A 26,211-nucleotide genomic window follows, 5' to 3' on the forward strand; every position below is an offset into this window, starting at 1 on the left:
TACTCTTTAATTTGTCAGTTTTGCTCAGTATATCTTTCAGGTTTACCAAGATTTCTTTCAGTTCCTCTACATCTTCACCCTTATACCAGAGATGGTTTTCAAGGGTGAAGATGTAGAGGAACTGAAAGAAATCTCTTACATCTTCTCAGTAAAGATCAAGACAATTAATTCATTCAGCATCTCTGCTATAGCCCTATCCTCCCTGAGTGCAACTTTTATTCCTTGATGATCTAACAGTCCCAGAGAGTCCCTAGCAGCATTTTGGGGCAAGGCTAAAGATAATTCTGTAAGCCCAGGTACACAGTTTGAAGGCTACTCTTGACTTGATGGGGAGCTAGTGTAGGCTGTGTAGTAGTGGTTTGGCACTTTTGAACCTTGACTTCCCATAAATAAGTCTGACGGTGGTTTCTCTGTCTCTAATTTCTCTGATTGAGTGGGCTAAAACAATAGATTGAACCATATATATGGAGAAGTATCTGCTGATACACTTTTATCATATGGAACATCTTGGTGACATTTTTTATCCGTTTTTTGAAGGTTAGCTGACAGTCCATGATGACACCTATATATAGCAATCAGAATAGGAGCCGACTCTGTGGGTGCTTGAGCACCTCCAATATTGAGAAAATTCCTTGTATGTGTCCAGGGAGGGGTTATTTCCACTGGGCTTAGCACCCCAAATAATTTTGAAAAGTTGGCTCCTGTGGCAATCAGCCCACTTGATTTTCAGCGGATCAAAGTATGACAGAATAACGCTGTTAATCTTTAAATTACACTGGCTCTCAATTAAAGCATGATTGATGTTCAAAACCTGTACCCTCATCTACAAAGTTTTGTTTGGAATGGCACCAGGTTATATGGTAGATTTATTTGAACTATCTAGAAGGAATTTAGACCCCAAAAACAAGAGACTATCTACTTCTCCACCTTCCCAGTTGCAAAAACATAACCTATAAGTCAGCTCACACAACAACTCTCAGTTACTTGGGATCCAAATGGTAGAAACAAATTCCCAAGGAAATAGGAGACATATTTCACAAAAACCTGAAAACATATCTTTTTAAGAAATTCTTTAAGAATGAATTGTAAAATTGTGAAATAGTGGCCACCCATCTAGAAAGCTACCTAACCAGATATACCTGAAAACGTTATTACTATGAGTTTTTGCCTCTGTGGCAAGTTTCCCTTCATATTCTCGCTTATCCTTCTTTATCAATGTGTTGAATCTAACTTGCCATTGCTTATGTTTATGTATTTATTTATTCTTATATCCCACATTAGTCAAAAAATTAATTTCAGCTCAACGTGGCTTACATTTAATGAAGCTCAACTACTTTAACTATATAATGAATAAAATTAGAATGGACAAGAATCAGTCATAAAGATTTATTTTATTTAATTTTATTTCAACACCTGTACCCCACATTTTTCCAAATGTGACTTTGTTCAAAATGGCTTACATTACGAGTTTAACAAAGATATTCTATCAAAGGATAATTAAGCATCTGATTGAATAGGATGGATGCAGCCGGGACTACCGTGCTTCCACGAAGAAGAATTTTGTAAAGAAGCTTTGAGGTGTTTTCAGAACTTAATGTAGCTATTTCTGCATTTTAGGACTTTCAGAAGTGCATTCCATGCCTTGGTGCATAAGCAAGTGAAACGTTGCATGTGTCTTTTGGTACTTTATACTCCTTGATGGGGCATTAACCAGTCAATATTGTGGTAATAATAATTATCAAAACAGTGTGACAAGGTGGTGGCTGCAGCCAGAAGGATGCTAGGTTGCATAGAGTGGGGTATGACCAGCAGAAGAAAGGAGGTGTTGATGCCCCTGTACAAGTTGTTGGTGAGGCTCTACTTGGAGTACTGTGTTCAGTTCTGGAGGCCATATTTTGCTAAGGATGTAAAAAGACTTGAAGTGGTTCAAATAAAATTGACAAAAATGGTATTGGGTTTGCGTGACAAGACGTACACGGAGAGACTTGCAGGCTCATTTTCGAAATCGGAAGATGAACGTCCTTTTCACAGGGTTGCTCAAATTGGTATAATGGAAAGCTGAATTTGGGTGTCCGCAACTGCTTTCTGTCGCAGGGACGACCAAAGTTCACGGGGGCATGTCAGAGGCTTAGCGAAGGTGGGACTTGAGGGTACCTAACACATGGACATCCTCGACCCATAATGGAAAAAAAGGGCGTCCCTGATGAGCACTTGGACGACTTTACCTGGTCATGTTTTTCTTATGACCAAGCCACAAAAAGGTGCCCGAACTGACCAGATGACCATCAGAGGGAATCAAGGATGACCTCACCTTACTCCCCCAGTGGTCACTAACCTCCTCCCACCCTCAAAAAACATTGATTGCCAGCCTCTATGCCAGCCTCAGATATCATACTCAGGTCCATCACAGCAATATGCAGGTCCCTGGAGCAGTTTTAGTGGGTGCAGTGCACTTCAGGCAGGCGGACCCAGGCCCATTCCCCCACCTGTTACACTTGTGGTGATAAATGTGAGCCCTCCAAAACCCACCAAAAACCCACTGTACCCACATATAGGTGCCCCCTTCACCCGTAAGGACTATGGTAGTGGTGTACAGTTGTGCGTAGTGGGTTTTGGGGGGGTTGGGGGGTTTTGGGGGGGGGGCTCAGCACACAAGGTAAGGGAGCTATGTTCCTGGGAGAATTTTCTGAAGCCCACTGCAGTGCCCCCTAGGGTGTCCTGGCATGTCAGGGGGACCAGTGCACTACGAATGCTGGCTCCTCCAATGACCAAAGGGCTTGGATGAGTCAATTCTGAGATGGGCATCCTTAGTTTTCATTATCGGCAAAACTCAGAAACGACCAAGTCTAGGGACGACCATCTCTAAGGATGACCTAAATTTCAAGATTTGGACGTCCCCATCGTATTATCAAAACAGAAGATGGATGTCCATCTTGTTTCAATAATATGGGTTTCCCAGCCCCTGAATCAGGACGTCCTCAGGAAAACATGGATGTCCCTTTCGATTATGCCCCTCTTGCTGACCTAAACATGTATACCCTGGAGGAAAGAAGAAATGGGGATGGCATGATAGAAATGTTCAAATATTAGAAAGGTATTAATCTGCAAACATTTTCCAGAGATGGAAAGGCAGTAGAACTAGAGGACATGAATTGAGGTTGAAAGAGGGCTGACTCAGGAATAATGTCAGGAAGTATTTTTTTTCACTAAGAAGGTGGTAGATACCTGCAGTGCCCTCCCACAGGAAGTGGTAGAGATGCAGACTCTAACAGAATTCGAAAATTCATAGGACAAATCTAAAGGAATCCTGTTTAGAAGGAATGGATCAAAAGAAGCATAGCTAAGATTAGGTAGAAAAGCCAGTGCTGAGTACACTTCTATGGTCTGTGCCCCGATCAAGGCTGAATAGATTTGGATGGGCTGAAGTGGAGCTTTTCAAGGGCTTGACAACTTCAGAAATTTAGAACAAGGCCAGTGCTGTGCAGACTTCTATGGTCTATGCCCTAAAAATGGCAAGGATAAATCAAGATTACGTATTTGCAAAAAGTTTTCAAAGATCAAAAAAACGCATGTTTTCTGTGGTTGTGCATTTAGGGTCGACATTTAGGGGGACTGTTGCGGAGGGGTTTGGGGGTGCTAGTCTGTCCTTTCCTGCTTTTCTTCTCTTTTCTTCACCTATCCTTTCTTTCCATCCTTATACTCACTCCCCCGTTCTCCCACTTCACCTCCTCCCCCATTCCCTTTTAAAGCCTCCTCTTTCTTACCCTTTCATTTCTCCCCTTTCCTTTTTACTTTCTTCTCTTTCTCCTCCCCCGCTCCTAACTCCTCACAGTCTGAGCCACATCTTCACTGCATTGCATATGAATTTTTGCTAACACTTCCTGTTGTCCATCAAAGGTATGGCCTCATTATTATTGGTGGGGGTGGAAAACCTCCACCAGTACTTTCAGCCATACTGTCTCCCCCTGATGCCAATTTCTGAATCAGTCTCCTCTAGCCCCTGCTTAATCTTGAGTGGTGAGTTTATTTAATGGATCAGATGCATATGGATGGGCAGAGAAACAGAGGTGCTACAGTCCAGTGATTAAGGCTGTGTGCATGTGGGTAGGATATAGATGTACTCATTGTGGCCCTAGAGAATGGCAGGGAGAGAGGAAAGAAATGTGCTTAATTTGTGCTAAACCTGAAGTATCCCCTTATCCATCATGTTAGCAGACAAATACAGTATGTAGCAAACTCTTTTTTAAAAAAAACCTAATCCTAACCCTATTTCACTAAACGTCTACTACCAATGGCTCTGTCAGGGCCGTGCCTAGGGTCTCTGGCGCCCCCCTGCAGACTATCAGTTGGCGCCTCCCTCCCCCCCCCTCCCCCGTGTGGCACAAGATGCAAAGGAAATAGGAGCTGAAAGATGGAGTGCATCTTTGTGGGATTGCTCAACAAATAGATCACAAATAATTTTTTTATGATTTTTAACCGTGAAAATGATCGCTCACCACTTGCCACACTGACAGGAATTGTCAGCAATATTCTTAGAAACAAATTGCTATACATTGAAAAATAAGATAGCGGATGTAAATTCTTAAAGTGGACATATTCCAAACGCTAAAATGAAAATAAAATGATTTTTTTCTACCTTTGGTGACTTTCTTTTTCCGATCATGCTGGCCTAGTATCTGATTCTGCTGCTATCTGTCCTCTTAACTCCGTTTCCAGGGCTTCCTTTCCATTTATTTCTTTACTTTCCTCCTTTCTTCTTCATTTCTTGCTCTATATCCATTTCCAGCAATTTCTCCTCTCTCCCTGGGTCCTGCCCTCCCATCCATGTCCATCCTTGTCCCTCTCTGCCCTTCCCTCCTCCATCCATAGCCAGCAATTCTCCTCTCTCCCCTCCCCTCCATTTCCAGCAATTTATATTCTCCCTGGGCCCTTCCCTCCTCCATCCATAGCCAGCAATTCTCCTCTCTCCCCTCCCCTCCATTTCCAGCAATTTGTCTTCTCCCTGAGCCCTGCCCTCCCATCCATATCCATCCTTGTCCCTCTCTGCCCTTCCCTCCTCCATCCATAGCCCGCAATCCTCCTCTCTCCCCTCCCCTCCATTTCCAGCAATTTGTCCTCTCCCTGGGCCCTGCCCTCCCATCCATGCCTCTTTGCCCTTCCCTTACCTCAGCTCCTTGCCCTGGGGCCTTTAAATCTTTTACCTCCGGTCGCAGCAGCGTCAGTGAAAGCGCTGCCGTCTCCCTTCCCTTCACGCTCATTGGTTCCCTCAGTGTCCTGCCTTCTGACGTCAAAAGAAGGCGGGACACTGAGGGAACCAACAAGCGCGAAGAGAAGGGAGACTTCGGCAGCGCTTTCACTGATGCTGCGACCGTCGAGCCTCGGAGGTAAAAGGTTTAAAGGCCTCGGTGGCGCGGAGCTCAGGTAAGCGGCGATGGTAATCATCGCGGCGGCGCCCTCCAGAGGTTGGTGCCCCCCTGCGGTGCTTACCCCGCTTACCGTATCGGCACGGCCCTGGGCTCTGTTTCTGTATTTTTTAGTTTGGTGCTAATTTCAAATTATCTGTCATTTATTATCCTTAAAGTCCTATATCATTGTACTATTACAACTTCCTGGCCTTTGTGTCTGCGGTGGAGGAGATTAACAACAACTCGGAGCTTTTACCCAATCTCACACTGGGGTTCCACATTTATAACCCTTGCAACAATTTATTCCTAACGTACACAGCTGCCATGAATATATTTTCAGGAATGGACACCGGGATCCCAAATTATAGCTGCAAAACATCTGGAAGACTGGGTGCTGTCATTGAAGGTCTTTCAGCTGAGCAATCGACTGAATTTTCCAGCCTGTCCAGGATTTACCACTATCCACAGGTAACGGGATATCTTAATTTTACTTCACACCTTCACCATCCAGCACCATCTCTCTTTCTGTACCCCGACCATCCAGTATTGTCTCATTTCTCCTCCTCTTTCCAACTCCATCCAATATTGCCTGTTTTTCTGCCTCTCTCCTCCCATCCAGCATTGTCTTATCTCTCACTCCCCTCACCACAACCACCACCATCCTGCATTCCCCCATTCTTTCCCTCTCCCCCTTCCACTCACTCACTCACTTGGTTTCCAACTCCACTGCCAGGCCCATTGCTTCCCCAGGTCTCAATGGCAGAGGCAGCAACAGCAAATTGAAGGAAGGTATGGGGGTACTGCCCTATGTGTTCCACAGCTGGCTCTGTCAGTCCCAGAAACAGTAAGTTACACCTTGGCAGCTGCTGTTTCCTGGAACAGGATCCTGAGTCAGCATCTTGTTGGCCAGAAAAAGTTGTATGGTGGTTTATTTTATTCTTCTTTTGGCTTGGGTTCAGTTAGAGGAATTCACCTTTGTTTCCAGGAAGATTAACTCAAGCTGTTTTATATTTTGGATTGTGTCATTCAGGATAATTAATAAGTTGCAGTAAGAATTTGTAACCAAATACTGCTGTACACACCACAGCTATAGGAAGTTAGATTCTGAAGTAACTTTCTGCTTTTCGGGCCATCAATGGCACACATAGGGCAATGTCCCTGTTCTTGACTTCTGTTTTCTGATGCTGGTGCTACAGTGCTGACCTCAGGAAGCAGCGGGCCGGTTGAACAATAAGTGAGTAAGTAGTAGGGGAAGATAAAAGAGAGACCAACAGGGTGGTGAAAGTTGGGATAAGGGGGTAGAGATGGAACAATGCTGGATGGTTGGGGGTGGGGGAGAGAAACAGGAGGGTGATGCAGATCCAACAAGGCAATTGGTCTTGCAAATAAGTGAGCAATCGACTAAGTGGGTCATCAGCAGGGAGAGGAAATTCATAGCTGGGGCCTTTAATTTCATTCAAATTGTTAACGCATATTAAGTGGGCAGTAATCCTTAAAGAGATGCATATTAAATATGGTGGTTATGTCAGGATAGATTTTTTATAATACCATTTTGTTATACCTCCATGAGGCTGCCAACTTCCATTTCAGTACGTAAAGTAAGGTGCCTAAAAGGCCTGTGTTAAGTCATATAATTTTTGTTGAGAGGTTGTGACAAACAAAGCCCTATGATTGATAGATGAACTTCTGAGTGGATTTCTTCTTGCGTCTGTCTCTTTGACCATATCCATTCCCTCTTATCCCAAAATTTAAAGAGAAGTTATATATTTTGGACCAGATTATATGGTGTCAAACAAATTGGCATTTTATATAATATTAGTGTACACCACCTTGAGTTAATGCCTTCAAAAAGGCAGTAAATAAATCCTAATAAATAAATACATTATGCATAGCAGGCCATTTCGTGACAAAAATTTAGGTACAGCCATTCACGTTAACTAAAAGCTGGTGTATATTCCTTGTTTTATTTAGGTGCAGATCGGGTATATTCAGTAACATTGTGTATAATGTTTAGGAATGCCCACAAAATGCCCTTGCCCCTCCCATGGCCACACCCTCATTTGAGATCAGTATGGTCCAGTTTACATAAGAATATCAGAATAGCTATACTGGGTCAGACCAATGGTCCATTTAGCCCATTATCCTGCTTCCAAAGGTAGCTAATCCAGTTCACAAGTACCTGGCAGAAACCCAAATAGTAGCAACATTCCATGCTACCAATCCCAGGGCAAGCAGTGGCTTCCCCCATGTCCATCTCAATATCAGACTATAGACTTTTCCTCTAGGAACTTTTCCAAACCTTTTTTTAAACCCTGATACGATATCCACCATTACCACATCCTTCATCAATGAGTTCTTGAGCTTAGCTATTCTTTGAATGAAAAAATATTTCCTCCTATTTGTTTTAAAAGTATTTCCATGCAATTTCATTGAGTGTCCCCTGGTCTTTGAAAAATCGATTCACCTTCACCCTCTCAACACCATTCAGGATTTTAAGAGCATAAACATTGCCTTACTGGGAAAGATCGAAAGTCCATCAAGCCTAGTATGTTGTTTCTACAGTGGTCAATCCAGTGCACAAGTATTTGGTAAGCTCCCAAAAGAGTAAAACAGATTTTATATTGCTTATCTTAGAATACCACTACTACTTATCATTTCTATAGCGCTACTAGATGTACGCAGCGCTGTATACTGGACATAAAGAGACAGTCCCTGCTCGACAGAGCTTACTACTACTACTTAAAACTTATATAGCACTACCAGGCATACGCAATCTAATTAGGACAGAGAAACAGGACAAAGAATATGCAGTGGATTTTCCTCAAGTCCATCTTAATAATGGCTTATGGACTTTTCTTTTAGGACCTTATCCAAACTTTTTAAAATCCCTGCTAAGCTAACTCCTTTTATGACATTCTCTGGCAACGAATTTTAGAGTTTAATTACTCGTTCAGTGAAGAAACATTTTCCCTGGCTCATTTTAAATTTGCTACTTAGTAGTTTCTTTGCATGCCCCGTAGTCCTAGTATTTTGGAAAGAGTAAACAAGTGATTCACATCTACCTGTATACCTCTATCACGTCTCCCCTCAGCTATCTCTTCTCCAAGCTGAAGAGCCCTAGCCACTTTAGCCTTTCCTCATTAGGAAGTCATCCCATCCCATTATCATTTTTGTCTCCCTTCTCTGTACATTTTCTAATTCCATTTATAGCACACCCTCTTGGCTGCGATGCTTGTAGAAGCTGGGACGGAGTTCTTTCTGGTGTTGGAATGTGAAGCTGCTATGAAGCAAGCCTCCCAAAATACAAAACAAACAAACAAAAAAAAAGAACTACTGCAATCCAAATTGGAATTCCAGTCCACCAAGACAAAGTAGCAATCAGTGCTCCTTAGCATAAATAGTTCTTTCTGATTGCACAGCCCTCTGTAATGCTAGTCCTCCTACGGTTTAAATCTAGAAAAGGATGGCACACTTCACTCTCCCTCTCCAGATGAGAAAAACTCCTGGACAAAACAGTTTAAGGATCTGTATTTCTGCAGACTTAAAAACTATCAGAGAACTTAAATATCTCCCACTTCTAAGCACAGTCTTAACCTTTCATCATGTAACTATGATTTGGATTCCTGTTTCCCACATGCATCACTTTGCACTTGTTCACATTATAATTCATCTGCCATTTGGATGCCCAGACTCCCAGTCTTGTAAGGTCCTCTTGCAATTTTTCACAATCCCCTTGCGATTTAATAACTTTGAATAACTTTTGTCATCAGCAAATTTAATTGCCTCACTAGTTATTCCGATCTCTAGAACATTTACAAATATGTTAAAAAGCAGCAGTCCCAGCACAGACCCCTGAGGAACCCCACTAACTACCCTTCTCCATTGAGAATACTAACCATTTAACCCTACTCTCTCTCTGTTTTCTATCTTTAAACCAGTTTTTAATCCACAATAGGACATTGCCTCCTATCCCATGACTTCGTCAAATGCCTTTTGAAAATCCAGATACACAATATCGACCGGCTCACCATTATCCAAAGGCTAATTCACTCCATCCATTAATCCATGCTAATGTATATGCTCTGTAATTTTGTTCTTTATAATAGTCTCGATGATTTTGCCTGGCACTGACGTCAGGCTCACCAGTCTATAATTTTATGGATCACCTCTGGAACTCATTTTAAAAATCGCCGTTACATTGGCCACTGTCCAATCTTCCAGTACCATGCTTGAATTTAAAATAAATTACTTATTACTAACAATAGCTCTGCAAGTTTATTTTTAAATAAATTGGGCATTCAGCATACACTCAGCTTGAGCCTTATAATTCTGCCAAAACACTGGAGTTTTGATAGAAATTGGAATTTATTAATACCACAGCCAGGAACATAAACACAGTATTTATTTAAACAATCTAAAAATTCCATAACTTGCAACATTCCTGCTATCAAACACCTGCCTAGGATGCACAGCCTTCATTATCTGCAATCTCCTATTGCCTCATAGGTGTTGCCATCTATGCACCCTGTCCCTGTTTTTGAGCTGTCACTCTGTGCAAACGTTGCAATATTCCTTTCTCTCAGGTATCCACCTGTAAAGTCTCAATATCTTGAAGTATAACCTTGGCACACCAGCACACACCTGAAGTCTCTTTATTTTCAGAAGTTTCCTTTATTGAATAAACACAGATAATTTACTCACAGTCAGATGTTCAGAAGTGTTGCCCCAGGGCACAGAGACTCCGTAATTCTGAGAGCTGTATCAATGGTTGGAGGTAGAAATCTGAAGAGAGGCAGCTTTATTGCAGAGGTGAGAAAATAGTTGAACAGGTAGAAGTAGCTCAGAGCTGGGTGACTGGAGAATGCAATAACTTATTAGGAAGATATACTAAAATGCAGCCACACCTTCCTTTCATCAATTTCAACTTAACCAACATAGTTGAACAATTCACTTTCAACTATTAACTGTCAAGATGCTGCATACCCAGCCATGACTGACATCACATACCGCCACAGGCTTTGGCAGTGATTCCTCGCTTGCCGGGGCTCCCTCCACCAATCCTAGATGTGGCCTCCTCCTAAAGTTATTGCTTCTATGTAATCTTGTAAATCCAAGTTCAGAATGTCTATCCCAATGTCTGATAAGTGAACTCCATCTGGCCTGTATAGTCCATCGCAGAACTCAGAGATCATCTCATGTACTATTACATGCCCATTTATCTTGTGCATAAACTTCAACATCCACTTATTAATCTTTTTTCTGGCCTTGTCTATTGACCTGTGAGATCTTTCACTCCTCCACTTCCATCTCGGGGTGATGGAAGACCAGGCCAGGCACGACTGTGGAAAACGGCTAGCTAGTATATATTTTTTTACCACCAAATCGTTATTAATATCAGTCAGATCATTTCCTCCCAGGTGCACTATGACTGCATATGGGGCTGGCTGGTTCTGCAATGCCCATAGCATAGACAGCACAAACGGCTCCCACCTCATTTCCCCTGAGGCCCATCCAATTGACTAATACCTTTGTTGTAGGGAGACCAAAATTCTCACTGGCCTATCTGACTTGTGCTCTTTGCTGCATATCCAAATGTTTTGCTGTTCTTCAGGATGACCTGTAAGGCATATTATAATTGAGATGAATGCAATAAAACCTGTTCTGTTTATTGGATAGGGTGTCCTTTGGCTTTATCAATAGGCCTGATGTAGAGTTTATGTGCATCTGATTTCCAACTGCCCAATGCTCTAATGTTCTCAGTGGGGAGGCCCTGTGCTGTCGCTGAAGTAGCTGCCCCAATTCTGAATGAGTGAGTCCCATAATTTTTGGTCTGCATGCCTGCACACTCTAAGCAGAGGTGTAAAATTCTGGTGAATTGAAAAAAAAAAATCACCGTGGTTTTGTTTTCATCATCTCCCCCGTGGCCTGCCCTCCATGTATGCTGTGAAGGTATTGATGGGGCAAGCAAGGTCACCTACTGCTCGATTCAACAAAATCCTAGTACTTTTTGCCAATTGATCAGTCTGTGATTTTTGTATGCATAATTCTTAAGTGTTCCCTATGAGGATGACCTCATATTGACAGGCCCATGAGATGGCTGCCCTGCTTGGAGTTAGGGACCAGCTCACTTATACGGAGTGATTCATGGAATGCCAGCAAAAAAACGCACTTGAATAGCCGGACTTCATGTTCATTAACACATTTCACACAGTAGCATTTTACAAAGAGAAATCAGGCACTTGTGAGTAATGGGACATCTCCTGTCTAAAGTTAATATCTTAGCCCTCTCCTAGCCTCTCATCATTCTGGTAATGACAAACTTGTTCACCGGATTGTCTATGCCTGCTGCTTTTGTGAAAAAGCTAATGCTAGCTATCGTGGCTGCCATATAGTGTTTGCTGCACCCTTTTGCTTGTGACTGTAATATGAAATTAACAACAATTTTATTTATTTATATACAGTTTGTAGTAAACACAAGATTAATGGGGTTAACGGATAAGTAAAATTAAACATGGGAGGTAGGTGTATGAAGATGGAAAGGAAGGGATATGGGTGTAGCAAAAAGGATAATGGGAGCATGGTCATGTAAAACAGATGTCAATAAGAATCATGTGGACAGGTTTTGGTTAGGTTGGATCGTTAGGGTAGGCTATCTTGAAGAGATGGATCTTCAGTGCTTTCCTGAAGGGCAGAAGGCCGTTAATGGTACGGATTGATCTTGGTAGAGCATTCCAAAGTTGGCTACCTAAAAAGGAAAAATTGGATCATGTGTGTTCCTGCCTGTGAACAGAGAGTCATCCAGGAAGTGAACCAGTGTCTCAACTGTGGCTATTTGCTCCACTACCCAGTGCATGAAGGAACTGAACTGCTCAAAATATGCACATGATAAGGCACAACCCATCGGAATACACTTGCCGTAATAGTATTGTTGAATAAAGATGAAATCTAACAGACGAAAGGATTCAGGGTGAACTGGGAGACAGATTGTAGACTCAATATCCGAGTTTTGCCTGTACCCCAAGTTTCCTTATTATCTTGATGGCCTCATCAAAGGATGCATATTATACTCTCCCTTTAAAATGGGTAAAGTATCCTGTCCCTCATTGTCCTGCTCTCGTAGGACCAAGGAGAAGATGTCAATAAATTCCTTCTTCCAGATTTTTTCTTTCATAATTTGGGTTACACCCCTAGACAGGTTGGTAACACTGCATTTGCGAAGGTGTTTGTGTGATAACATTGCTAGCAGGTGACTTACCCCCTGGTAGACCATCCATGGGCCTTATAGCTTCAGGTGGTTGTACCTGTTGTGCACAGACCGGGGCAGTTGGGCTGTTTATCACAGTGCTACTTCCCATTGTTTGCAGCTGCTGTGTCACCGTAGCCATTCCATGTTGCTCTGTTTTTGGAGCTCCGTCATGAGGGCGTCCATGTCTTCCTTTGATTGACCTTGTGTTCCTTCTTTGGATCGCAGTCCTTTTGCACCGCCTTCTTGCATCCTCTCTGGTGCCCTCTCCTGCTGCATTAGTCATTGTGGCCAGTCTTGAAGACTTGGCTGCTGCTTTTTTACTTTTGTTGCACTGTGGCGGCATGGCTAGGCTGGGAAGACTAAGATATATAAACAGTTAAACAATGTGATGATTAAAAGTAAGCAAATAAATTACAAGTACATTTTGGAGGGCAAGTTCAGCAAAAGCATGTTTTCCCCATAGTGTCTTGAGCCCTGTTAACTTGTAGTAAGACATGGTGCATTATTGGTATCAAATTCCAGAGCACTACCATACTTTCTTTGTTGTTTAATTGCTATAACTTTATCAATTAACCGCAAAACGTAAGTCAGGAGAGATAAGGGGAATGAATGTTGTGGAATAAACATATCCCTTTCTCTCTTTTTTTTTTCTTAGCCTGTATATCTCTGCCTGCCTGAGAATTCCTGCTAGCTCCTTATATTATGCTGCCCTCTGCAGTTCGTAGTTAGCAATGTACCACAGATGTGTAGAAAATAAACCTATTTATGGCAGTACCATCCTGAAGGAACAATGTAATTCTACTGTAAGGAAACGATTGATCTCTTACTGCCTAGGAGGTAAAATGGCTGCCTGCTCATCTTTTCTATGTGTACCCAAAATGGCCGCCAATTGTACAGATGCTTCCCCATGGTTACCTCAACTGCAAGATGTTACATTTAATGATAGCAACACACCGTGTGTACTATGAATTCCCCAAAGTTGCCTTTCTGCTGTGACTGCTGTAAATCTGCATGGCATAGAAACAACAACCCCTGAACTTTAACATTACATTTTGTGGTAATCTCTCTTTCAGTATTCCCCTCCACCCCAGGCAGGACATCTAAACGGTTTCAAGAGTTTCTGTTTCCTGCCATTGTCTGTGATCCCTGCTCTGCACCCCTGGCCACAATCAACTGTACTGTTACCTCACTGCTCCTATGTACTGCAGTATAATAGTTTATGAAATAATCTGTGCTGCTTTGTGGCTACTAAATCCTGCAACGCCTGACCGAGGCACACTGCCTGCAGCTCTTTTATCATATTTACGATACAGGCTGCTCACTTGCATGGTCTCTAGTTAACTCGCTGAGCTGTGCAGCGCTTGAAATTACCTCCCTACAGGCCCGCATGTCCATGGCTGCTTCCCCGGTTATATATTTATTTATTTTGAACGCGGCACCTCCCTCTTCATTGCTTGGACTTACCCTGGAACTACTTGCCGCCTTGAATGCAGATCCAATGGTCCAAACGCGGTCTGTGACCCTCTGTGCACCCTGTCCCCAATCAGATGCCGGCTGCATTTACCATGTGCAAGAGAGAGGGATGAGAAATGCTCATGGCAATTCACGGTACAGCCGAATATCAAGTAGACCGTGCTCACCTTGTTCCTCTCGTGTTCCAGAGCCAAATGATGGCCACCTTCCACCCTAAGACCGCCTTCAGGAACGTTAGCAGAGAGTGCATGTGGACATGCAGGCCTTCACATTCGGTAAACTTTTCTTTTTAAGTATTTCTCTAGCTCTATCCTGCCTTGTCCTTTCAAATACTAATTTTCCTACTTCCTCTATTCCTTAACTTTTCTCCCCCTCCCCTTGCTCCTCCTTCACCGTTTCTCCTTGCTTTTTTTAAACCCTTTTTTCTCTTTCGTCCTACTGCTCTTCCCATTGTCATCCCCCTCTTTAACCCTTCATTGGCCTTTAGCCCGTTTGTGTCCAGCCCCCAGCTATAGTGGTTGCCTTTTTCTTTCTATCAGTACTCTGAGATGTGTACCTTCTGGTCCAGGCAATTTGCTACTTTTAAATTTGTCCAATTGCTCCATTACATCTTCCGTATAATCAAGTGGCCCCAGCACCATTACATCCTGCACCAGATCATGCTCTCCACGAAGGACTAGGTCTAGAATTTTTCCTCCTTTTGTTGGCTCCTGTACCAGATGCTCCATAAAGCAATCCTTGATTTCGTCAAGGAATTTTACTTTCCTAGCATGCACTAATGTTACATTTACCTAGTCAATATCAAAGATCATTAAGATCACCCTTTATTATTACGTTGCCCAGTTTGTTAGCCTCCCTATTTTCTGATAATATTTCTACATCAGTCTGTTCATCCTGACCAGGTGAACGGTAGTACACTCCTTTCACTATCCTTTCCCCCTTTACACATGGACTTTCTATCCATAGGGATTTAAAGATGTGTTTCCTGTCTTTCAGAATTTTTAGTCTATTTGATTCAAGGCCCTCTTTAACATATAATGCTACTCCTCTACCAATTTGTTCCACCCTATCACTGTGATATAATTTGTACCCTGGTATGACAGTGTCCCACTGGTTATCCTCCTTCCACCAGGTCTCAGAGATGTCTATTATATCTATCTTTATATTTAGTGCAATATATTTCAACTCTCCCATCTTATTTCTTAGGCTTCTTGCATTTGCATATAAACATTTCAAACAGTGTTTGTTGTTCCTAGTCACAGCTTGCTCAGCAGTTGACAGTGTTAATTTGCAATCTTGAAAATCTATCTGCTCTTTATTTAAAGACACCTAGTCTACTATGAGGCTTATTTTCGAAAGAGAAAAACGCCCAAATTCCGACCTAAATCGGGAGATGGGCGTTCTTCTCACAAAAACAAATAAAGCGGTATAATCGTAAGCCAAACTTTGGGCGCTTTCAACTGCACTCCGTCGCGGATGCGGACAAAGTTGACGGGGGCGTGTCGGAGGCGTGGTGAAGGCGGGACTGGGGCGTGGTTATCACCCGAACAGAGATGGGCGCCTTTCGCCGATAATGGATGCGTTTGTAGCTAGAATTTAGGGCACTTTTCCTGGACCCTGTTTTTTCACGAATAAGGCCCCAAAAAGTGCCCTAAATGACCAGATGACCCCCAGAGGGAGTCGGGGATGACCTCCCCTGACTCCCCCAGTGGTCACTAACCCCCTCCCACCACAAAAAAATGATGTTTCACAACTTTTTATTTTCACCCTCAAATGTCATACCCTCCTCCCAAGCAGCAGTATGCAGGTCCCTGGAGCAGTTGTTAGGGGGTGCAGTGGACGTCAGGCAGGTGGACCCAGGCCCATCCCCCCCCTACCTGTTACAATTGTGCTGCTTAATGCTTAGTCGTCCAACCCCCCCAAACCCACTGTACCCACATGTAGGTGCCCCCCTTCACCTCTTAGGGCTATAGTAATGGTGTAGACTTGTGGGCAGTGGGTTTTGAGGGGGGTTTGGGGGGCTCAACACACAAGGGAAGGGTGCTATGCACCTGGGAGCTATTTTACCTATTTTTTTGTTTTTGTAAAAGTGCCCCCTAGGGTGTCCTGGCATGTGAGGGGGACCAGTGCGCTACGAATGCTGGCTCCTCCCATGACCAAATCCCTTGGATTTGGTCATTTTTGAGATGGGCGTCCTCGGTTTCCATTATGGCTGAAAACCGGAGACAACCATCTCTAAGGTCGACCTAAATATTGAGATTTGGCCGTCCCCGACCGTATTATCGAAACGAAAGATGGACGCCCATCTTGTTTTGATAATATGAGTTTCCCCGCCCCTTCGCCAGGACATCCTTTGAGATGGGCGCCCTTAGAGATGGGCGTCCCTGTTCGAAAATGCCCCTCCACGTTTTCAATTGCAATCTTGCTACCGGGATGCCCTACCCTCCATGTGCTGTTGATATGTTTTTTACGTGCATCACTTTATAAAATACGCTTAGCGAGCTATCCAGCTTATAATCGAAAGAGAAAAATGCCTATATTTCGACCCAAATTGGGAGATGGGCGTTTTTCTCACAAAGGCGCCCAAATCGGTATAATTGAAAGCCGATTTTGGGCGTTTACAACTGCACTCCGTCGCGGAAACGAATAAAGTTGACGGGGGCGTGTTGGAGGCGTGGTGGAGGCGGGACTGGGGCGTGGTTATTAGCCAAGGAGAGATGGGCGTCTTTAGCTGATAATCGAAAAAAAGGCGTTTTTACCGCGATTTTGGGTCACTTTTTTGGACCCTTTTTTTTCACGAACAAGTCCCAGAAAAGTGCCCCAACTGCCCAGATGACCACTGGAGGGAATCGAGGATGACCTCCCCGGACTCCCCCAGTGGTCACTAACCCCCTCCCACCAAAAAAAACCCACTTTACAAACTTTTTTCCAGCCTGTATGCCACCCTCAAATGCCGTACCCACCTCCATGACAGCAGAATATGTTCGATCCTCTCACAGCCTTTCCCTGGGTCAGATGTGGCTCTCGGGTGCACTACAGGGTCACATCAGCATTGCATTGTGGTGGGTGTAGGGTATTGGGCTCCATGATTTCATTAGCTTGTGTTACAGTCTCACGATATTGGTAATTGGTAGGCTCTTCTCCCATGGTGCTTTTCCACCTGCCTACTGGGTCAGAGTGTGCCCTGTTGTGTTTCCGGTAGTCCATGAGGTAGTGGCCATTTTTGTTAGCCAGTTTTAGATCCCTTCCATGTGTTAGCCATGTTAGAGAACTTAGTTCTTACCTTGAATGTGGCTGAAAGAGGGCATTGTACAGCATTCTGCCAGCTCTGACCTACTGCTAATCTCACTACCAGGGAGACTCGTTGCCAGTGGTGGGGCACAACCTCTGATCTGCAGTTAACTGTGAGTAAGCGTGCTTATTCCAATAAAGGACGTTTACCGAGAGATTAGTCTTCAGGTGTAAACTGGTGTGCCAATGTTATACAGCAGTAACAAGTCCTAGAGGCCTGCGTGTATGCAGGTCCCTGGAGCACTTTTAGTGGGTACCGCAGTGCACTTCAGCCAGGTGGCCCCAGGCCCATCCCCCCCTACCTGTAACACTTGTGCTGGTAAATGGGAGGCCTCCAAAACCCACTGTACCCACATGTAGGTGCCCCCTTCACCCCTAAGAGCAGTGGTGTGCTGCAGCAGGCTCTCACAGGCTCGCAAGAGCCGGTTGTTAAGTTTTTAAGAATTTTGGGAGCCGGTTGTTAAAGTAGGGCCCTCCATGGCTACTTTAACAACTGGCTCCCAAAATGTGGGCTTGGGACCCCTGCTGAATTATCTTTTACTTAGCTGGTGGGGATGCTGAGCCCTGCCAGCCAAGTTAATAGACTACTGCTGCTCCCCCGCTCCTTGTTTCCAGCTCTGGGCAGCAGGCTGGGACTCTCGAGCATGTGAGAGAAGTTTCTGCATGCTGCTCAGAGCAAGACGTTGGGAGTGGTGGAAGTCCATTTATTGGCTGCCAGCAAAGGTATGCCTAGCGTGCCCGCACGAAGGGAGGGAGGAGAGAGAGGCAAGTGTTGCTCCCTCCCGGCCACCCCTGGCCCTTCCAACTGCAGAGCTGGCTACATCCGGAGAAAGAGCCTGTTGTTAAAAATTTACCAGCACACCCCTGCCTAAGAGCTATGGTAGTGTTGTACATTTGTGGGTAATGGGTTTTGGGGGAGGGGGCTTGGGAGCTCAGCAACCATGGTAAGGGAGCTATGCATGTGGGAGCTTTTTCTGAAGTCCACCGCACTGACCTAGGGTACCCAGTTGGTGTCCTGGCATATCAGGGGGGCAAGTGTTTTACGAATCGTGACCCCTCCCATGACCAAATGGCTCGGATTAGGACGTTTTTGAGCTGGGCGTTTTTAGTTTCCATTATCGCTAAAAAAAAACAAACGCCCAGCTCAAAGACGTCCATTTTTTCGAAAATACGGTTCGGCCCGCCCCTTCACGGACCCGTTCTCGGAGATAAACGCCCATAGAGATAGGCGTTTCCGTTCGATTATGCCCCTCCACGTGTGTAAATCGTAATTAGTGCCAATTAGTACTGAAAATTGCTTGTTAACATCCAATTATCACCTCTGATTGGCTTGTTAACCAATTAGGTACCATGAGCAAATTGGCTATGTATGCTAATTTGTATGCAGAACTTTTGTAGCCGTGTATAGAATCTGGGGTTTGTGTCTGATAAACATAAAAAGTTCTCCCCCCCCCCCCCCCCCCCCATATTCAAGAGCCTTAGAAGATCAAATCTATAAACTAGGCACTAACCTACTGCATACAAAAATGTTTAAAATATATGTTAGTGCCATCAGGGTGCCTTAGCACTCTTCTGGAAAAACCTGCTTAATTTACATAGTGCAAATATGCAAGGAAGATGAATGCATTGGAGGAGCATGGATGGGACATAGCGAGACTCACACTGAGGCACATAGCTGACAGAATATTGGAAGTTGTGCATGTTCCTACCACATATAGGCATCCACAGTTACACAAGCTCTAGGGCTAGTTTAACTTCGGGAACCTAAATATTAGGCAAGGCCAGACTACATAAGCATTGCCATACTGGGACAGACCGAAGGTCTATCAAGCCCAGCATCTTGTTTCCAACAGTGGCCAATCCAGGTCACAATTACCTGGCAAGATCCCCAAAAAGTACAATACATTTTATTCTGCGTATCCTGGAAATAAGCAGTGGATTTTCCCCAAGTCCATTTTAATAATGGTCTATGGACTTTTCTTTAGGAAGCCATCCAAACCTTTTTTAAACCCAGCTGTTTCAGAGGTGAGGTGACGGTTCAGCCGTACAGGTCCCCACCCTCCTACCCGCTCTTCTACCTTTAAATTTATTTCTTGCCATCTTCTGATTCTTCTGCCCCCTTTGATGCAACTTTCAGTTTCCATAAGGTTGGAATAGGTCAGAAGTATGGTTCCAGAGCAGGGGCGTATCTGCGTGGGGCCACAGGGGCCTGGGCCCCCGCAGATTTCGCCCTGGACCCCCTACCGCCATTAACCCTTCCCCGCCTACCGCCATCAACCCTTTCCCCGCCTACCGCAGTCACCTACCCCCCGAGGTCCGCTTCCTCCTACCGGTTTTTTAAAATATTACTTCAGCTGGCGGGGGACCCCAACCCCCGCCAGCCCAGCCGAGGTCTTCTTTAACTTCTTCATCCGTCCAACTGGATGCAGTTTTCACAGCACATCCCATCTTAAAACAGATACAACAAGACATAAAATAATAAAATAACAAGAACACATCAAAATACATGAGGGAAGGAAAGAGGTTATATAGCACAACAATCATATTCAGCAAACTACAATCAGAGTAAAGTAGCAATAAATCCTGCAGACACTAGGGGCATAAACAATAAAATTGTCAAAAATAAAAACACAAAAACAACTTTTGAAAAAGCAGCGTCTTCAGGTTTGACTTAAATCTAATACAGCATGGGTCAGACTGTAAGGAGTATGCTGAGGTACAGCTCAACTCTCAGATTCCAAGGAACCTTCCTCCCCCAATGTAGAGAGCGGTGCATTATGGATTGATGTTGACGTTGACACCAGTTGAGGTGCTGGCATCAAAGACCGCTCTAGAGGCAAAATATAGGACTCAGGAAAGAGTTGAAGCTAAGCTGCGGCTGGTGTAAGAGTCCTTGATGCCTGAGCGGTGTGCAGCTGAAATATCTGCACCAGCTCCTCTCTGATCATGGCCCAGTACTGCTAATCGAGGGCAGGCATCGGCAAAGTCTGAGGAATCGGTTAAGAGACAGCCTAAGAAAGGGCCGGTGTCAAACCAGAAGTGGGAATCTGGCTGCTCGGAGACTGGCACATCAACTAAAGAGGGGGGAACTATCCTCTAAGTGCTGGTGCTTCTAGGTACCAGCAATGCCGAGCCCTGGCACTCCCAGCACCATGCTTCAGAAAGGACCGATGTTTATGCTTCTTTGGCTTCTCTCAATGCTCAGCATTGTGAACCTTTGGTGCTGATAAGGATGACATTGAACCGGAACATGTCCTAGAAGTTGGGTCTAATGCTGACCAGTCCTGGGGCTTACTATCAGCACCTGATGACTCCGCAACCTCGGAGTCATCTTCGACTCCTCCCTCTCCTTCGCTGTGCATATCCAGCAGATAGCCAAGACCTGTCGCTTCTTCCTCTATAACATCAGCAAAATTCACCCTTTCCTCTCTGAGCACACCACCCGAACCCTCATCCACTCTCTCATTACCTCTCGCATTGACTACTGCAACCTACTCCTCACTGGCCTCCCACTTAGCCATCTATCCCCCCTTCAGTCCGTTCAGAACTCTGCTGCACGTCTTATCTTCCGCCTGTACCGATATACTCATATCACCCCTCTCCTCAAGTCACTTCACTGGCTTCCGATCAGGTACTGCATACAATTCAAGCTTCTCCTGCTAACCTACAAATGCACCCAATCTGCAGCCCCTCCTTACCTCTCTACCCTCATCTCCCCTCATAGGAGCCAACTTTTCAAAATTATTGGGGGTGCTAAGCCCAATGAAAATAACCCCTCCCTGGACACATACAATGAATTTTCATCAATATTGGGGGTGCTCAAGCACCCACAACACCCACAGAGTTGGCTCCAATGTCTCCCTTTACGTTCCTACCCGTAACCTCCGCTCTCAAGACAAATCACTCCTTTCAGTACCCTTCTCCACCACCGCCAACTCCAGGCTCCGCCCTTTCTACCTCGCCTCACCCCATGCTTGGAATAAATTCCCTGAGCCCATATGCCAGGCCCCCTCCCTGCCCATCTTCAAATCCTTGCTCAAAGCCCACCTCTTCAATGTCGCCTTTGGCACCTAACCACTATACCACTATTCAGGAAATCTAGACTGCCCCAACTTGACATTTCGTCCTTTAGATTGTAAGCTCCTTTGAGCAGGGACCGTCCTTCTTTGTTAAACTGTACAGCACTGCGTAACCCTAGTAGCGCTCTAGAAATGTTAAGTAGTAGTAGTAGTAGTAGTAGTAGATATCGAGGGAGGTGGAGACCTCCTTGATGCTGATGCACTCCCAGTAGTAGATGACATCTGAGCAGCCATCGAGGTTGATGTTGTCAGTGCCAATGTTTATGGACCAGCATTCAAAAAGCCATAAAGTTTCTTCTGCTGGATTTAATATCCCTGCATGCATCCTCAACTGCATTTTAAACAGATAGAAGGCCCAAGACACCTGATGCACCAAGTGTGCAGGTCTGTTACAGAAATCACCTGTTTTGGCATCATGCCATGTACTTGTAACCTGGGTTGGTCACAGTTAGAAACAGGATACTGGGCTTGATAAACCTTCGATCTGTCCCAGTATGGCAACATTTATGTACTTACGCACTTAATGCATTGGGCATATCTTTTAAAGCCACGATATTTACACATGTTCTTGCTGTCTTCAGGTATGTTACTCTTCCTTTTCTTTGTTTAATTGACTTTAAGTAAAAGAACCAGAATATAAAATGAAATAATGAATAATAATAATAATTAAAAAAAAAACAACATTTTCTGTGCACTGCACTCTTTTGCTCAGCTTTATCTCTTTGATAGCTCAGTACAGATTTTCTGATACTTCATACCAGTTGGCTTTGTCATCCAATACTTTTTCTCCTTCACTCTGTACAGTATAATTATGTTCTAAATATTTGATATGATGAATTCAATCTTTTATTTTCAACAGATCAGTTACACCTCAGGGAATCTTGTCATGAGTGACACAGTTAAGTTTCCTTATTTTTACCGGACTGTCCCCAGTGAGCTGCACCTCTGTGCTGGGATAGTCAAACTATTGAAGCATTTTGGCTGGACCTGGGTTGGTATCCTTGCATCCAGTGATGAAAACAGCATGAGGGCTGTGCAGATCCTGAGAGAAGGGATTGAGCAGAGTGGAGGTTGCATTGAATTCATTGAAACCTTCCATCATTCCAATTCACTTATTCTTCAAAATCTAGATAATATTCAAAACACCATCATTACATCTTCAGCTAAAGTGATTATTTTGTATTGTAATAGAGACTACACAGAGTACGTAATGCATTCAAGTATTTGGGAAGCACCTGGAAAGGTCTGGATCATCACAGCTGAAAGGTTATTTTTCCTTCCCTCATACAATGTTGATATGAAAAACAACTTTGCTTTCACTGTGGGAAAAAAGAGTATTCCAAACTTTCACAAATTTGTTCGTGAGGTGAATCCAGCTCTATTTCCAAGTGATTTATTGATACAGGCATGGTGGAAGGACCTGTGTAACCACCAGTGCCCCAAGAGCATCCAGAGATCCTGCAGCAGTAATGAAACATCTGACTACCTCTTACACTGTGATATCGCAATCCTTGGGAGCAGCTATAATGTATACAATGCTGTGTACGGCCTGGCACATGCACTGCATGACATGATCTCTTCTATATCGGGAAATACCAACCTTTGGAGTGGAGAACTTGAGAGCATTTTGGATTTTTTACCATGGAAGGTAATATCCTTTGATAGAGGAATGTTATTTTCAGAAAGAAGTGATGGTCTGTAATTGAGGATGCAGTGAAGTCTCTATACTCACACGGATGCTTCCTGCCCATCGTCAGAGATGTGCACCATAGTATTAATTGCACAAGTCTCAGAGTTTTTTTTTTTTTAATTACTTCCACAGCGGGTGTATCTTTTTTCAGTTTGTCAAAACATCTGCATCATATAACAGAAATCATGTAGATAACACATTAAACAACAGAATGGATTTGCTAACCAGTATTAACAAACAACCAAAAATTTCCACTTTATATCCCTTTTTGTCTTTTCCTTCCTCATCTCATCACTCCCCCCATCAAACTCCATTCTACACCATGAAAGGCCCCTTTGTTCTTCTCTGTTTTAAGTTTACCCTACAGCAAAGCTAGGTGGTTAATATTTAAACCTCTCACTTCAATCAAACCCATCAAATAGTAATTCTTCAATCTGACAGCATCTGAGTTTCAATCATCACATTATTTTCTTTATAATTATCTGCTGTTGTGATAGCACCACCCTAAAACTTGAGCCCAATGATGGGGGAGTAGGGAAGAGAACTTGTTTCTCATCCTGATCCTTTCAAATTGCAGCATCTGGAACAACTGGAAAGACAAGGATCGTGCATTTTATATCATATTCATTGTCGGTTTAATCATGAATTGATAATGATTGTGACTGCTGGTCATACTGGATAGACCATTATCTGTTGTCATTTACTATGTTACTATGGGGTCCTTTTACCCGCTGCAGGAAAACGGTCCCTCTGCTAGTGGCAGGGGTTGTTTCTCCTGTGCACCAGTGACCTTTTTACCGCAGCGGGTAAAAAGACCCCAGACACACAAGGCCATATGGTAAGAGAACTCTTACCACATAGCCATGTGACAGGGAGCCCTTACCACCATCCATTGAGGTGGTGATAAGGGCTCCCGTGCTAACCCAGTGGTAACCGGGCAGCATGCGGCGATGCCTGATTACTGCTGGATTACCCCCATGGAAGCCATTTTTGGAGGTTTTATTTTTTCCCCCAGAAATGGAAAGTGCTCATGGCAGGACTACCGCATGCAGCAGTGTTGGTCCGGCGGTAAGCCCAGAAGAGTGAGCGGTAAGCCCGCGTCTGGCTTAACACCGCTCTGTAAAAGGGCCCGCATATGATTCATTTTTCCTTTGAGTAATCGAAGGGGATTTCTTTGTCTGCCAATTTACCAAAATGCACTTCCTGCCAAAGAGAAACAACTTTCGAAGGAGTATTTTCTCTCCCTTATACAAACTGGGCACCACTGCCAAACTGTGAAATAATTGTACTAATGGGCCTTTTGGTATTTTGGCACCTATTAAGTGGCCCAAGTAATGGGCCAGCAACCTACAATTCACGAGGCTCTTCATAGGACCAGAACGAATGTCACAGGGAGACCCGGTCTTTTCCGCATATCAAACATTGCCCAAGTTTAGCAATGCTAGCTTAATAAGCTTGCTTTGAGGAGATACAGAGACAGAGTAGGAACAATTGTTCTTTACATATATTAAAAATAAATCACTCTTTTTATCTTTCATTAGCAATCTAATAGCAGATAACTCTTTACCCAGCAAAATTGTGCGTACGTTGTGATGCCATATGCTCATGGTCCTTCGGTGGTTCAAATGTCCAATTTGTAAAGAAAGGAGATATTCGCCTTAGATTCTCATGCTAACAGAAAGGTTTCAGACACTTCCTTCCATGCATCTTCTTGTATTTTGGCAGGGGGCAATGAGGGGACGTAGTACCTCAATTGATTGTAAACCAACAGTTCACATGTTGACCTATTCCTTCCCTGTAAAAAATCTCCCAGAGGTTTACACTTCCCCTCCTCAGTAACAACAACCATTTTTATTAACATCCTCCCAATTTCCAGATCTCTAGATTTCACTGTTATCAGTCTGGGCTCAAAACCAAGATTTCCCATAAAAGGAAGCAAGGCATGATCTAGAGACCAATTTCGCTGCGTCTATACATCTGACAGGTCAAACGTCTCAGTTGCAGTATCACATGCTGGTTATGATATTTCCTAAACTGCCATCCCGGAGCATGTAACAGATACAATAAATGAACCTCCTGGTTTTCTAAACCATGGTGGTATAAAGTGATGTGCCCTTAATCTAGCCCTTAATATTCCTCATGTTGCACACTATATTGTATTTCCTAATGTCCAGCAGGGCCAAGCTAGCTCTTCCTACTGTGTTAACTTCTGAACAGCTATTCAGAATTTCAGGCTTTCCACAGAAATAATGCACAAAATGACATTATGCTTCTTCAATTCTCTATTCATTAAGGACCAAATTCTATAAATTGTGCCTTATAAATCAGCGCCAGAAAAAAGCACGCTTAGCACGATTCTATATAACTCACCTAAAGTTTGGCACGGGTTACAGAATACAAGTAGTGGGTTTCTTGCTACTGAAAGTTAGGTGCAACCATTTAGACCAACTAAACATGGTCTAAATGCTTGCGCTTAACTTAGGCGCAGATCGTGTGTATTCTCTAACAGTGCACATACTTTTTCGAAATGCCCATGACCCATCCATTCCATACCCATGGTCATGCCCCCTTTTCAGTTCCCCACATTAGTATTCATGTGCAGCACTTTACAGAATATGCTTAGAAACTTGTGTGAGTAAATTCTAATTATTGCCAATTAGCGCCTCTAATTGCTTCTTAAGAGCCAATTGTCAGCACTGATTGGCTTGTTATTCAATTAAGTGCATAATTTTGGCCGTGCAGCCAAAATTGTGTGCACAACTGAAAGAGCCATTTATAGAATTTGGGTGTAAATACACTGGCAGAGTTTGCAGCATTTATAACCACTGAGGAAAAAGTATAATCTTATACAGAGCAATGTGTTCATGTAAATTCAAAGGTAAAGAGGTCCAAGATCAGTCTTTCAGATACATTTTCCATTAAAATGTCTATATTAATATGGTAGATCTTCAATTATTTAGATAAAGTACCTTGTTGGGCAGACTGGATGGAACGTACAGGTCTTTATCTGCCGTCATTTACTATGTT

General features: G+C 43.7%; 1 protein-coding gene across 1 annotated transcript in view; it reads left to right on the forward strand.

The window, feature by feature from the left end:
- Positions 1-5,714: 5,714 nt before the first annotated feature.
- LOC115464472 (vomeronasal type-2 receptor 26-like) overlaps positions 5,715-26,211 on the forward strand; it is a 39,574-nt gene continuing 19,077 nt past the window's right edge. Inside the window, exons 1-2 of the mRNA XM_030194849.1 lie at positions 5,715-5,873; positions 22,354-23,142. Of these exons, the coding sequence (XP_030050709.1) occupies positions 5,730-5,873; positions 22,354-23,142 (933 nt within the window). The 5' untranslated portion in view covers positions 5,715-5,729. The remainder of the gene's footprint in view (positions 5,874-22,353; positions 23,143-26,211) is intronic.

The sequence above is a fragment of the Microcaecilia unicolor genome, chromosome 3 (genome assembly GCF_901765095.1).
Source record: "Microcaecilia unicolor chromosome 3, aMicUni1.1, whole genome shotgun sequence".
NCBI lineage: Eukaryota > Metazoa > Chordata > Amphibia > Gymnophiona > Siphonopidae > Microcaecilia > Microcaecilia unicolor.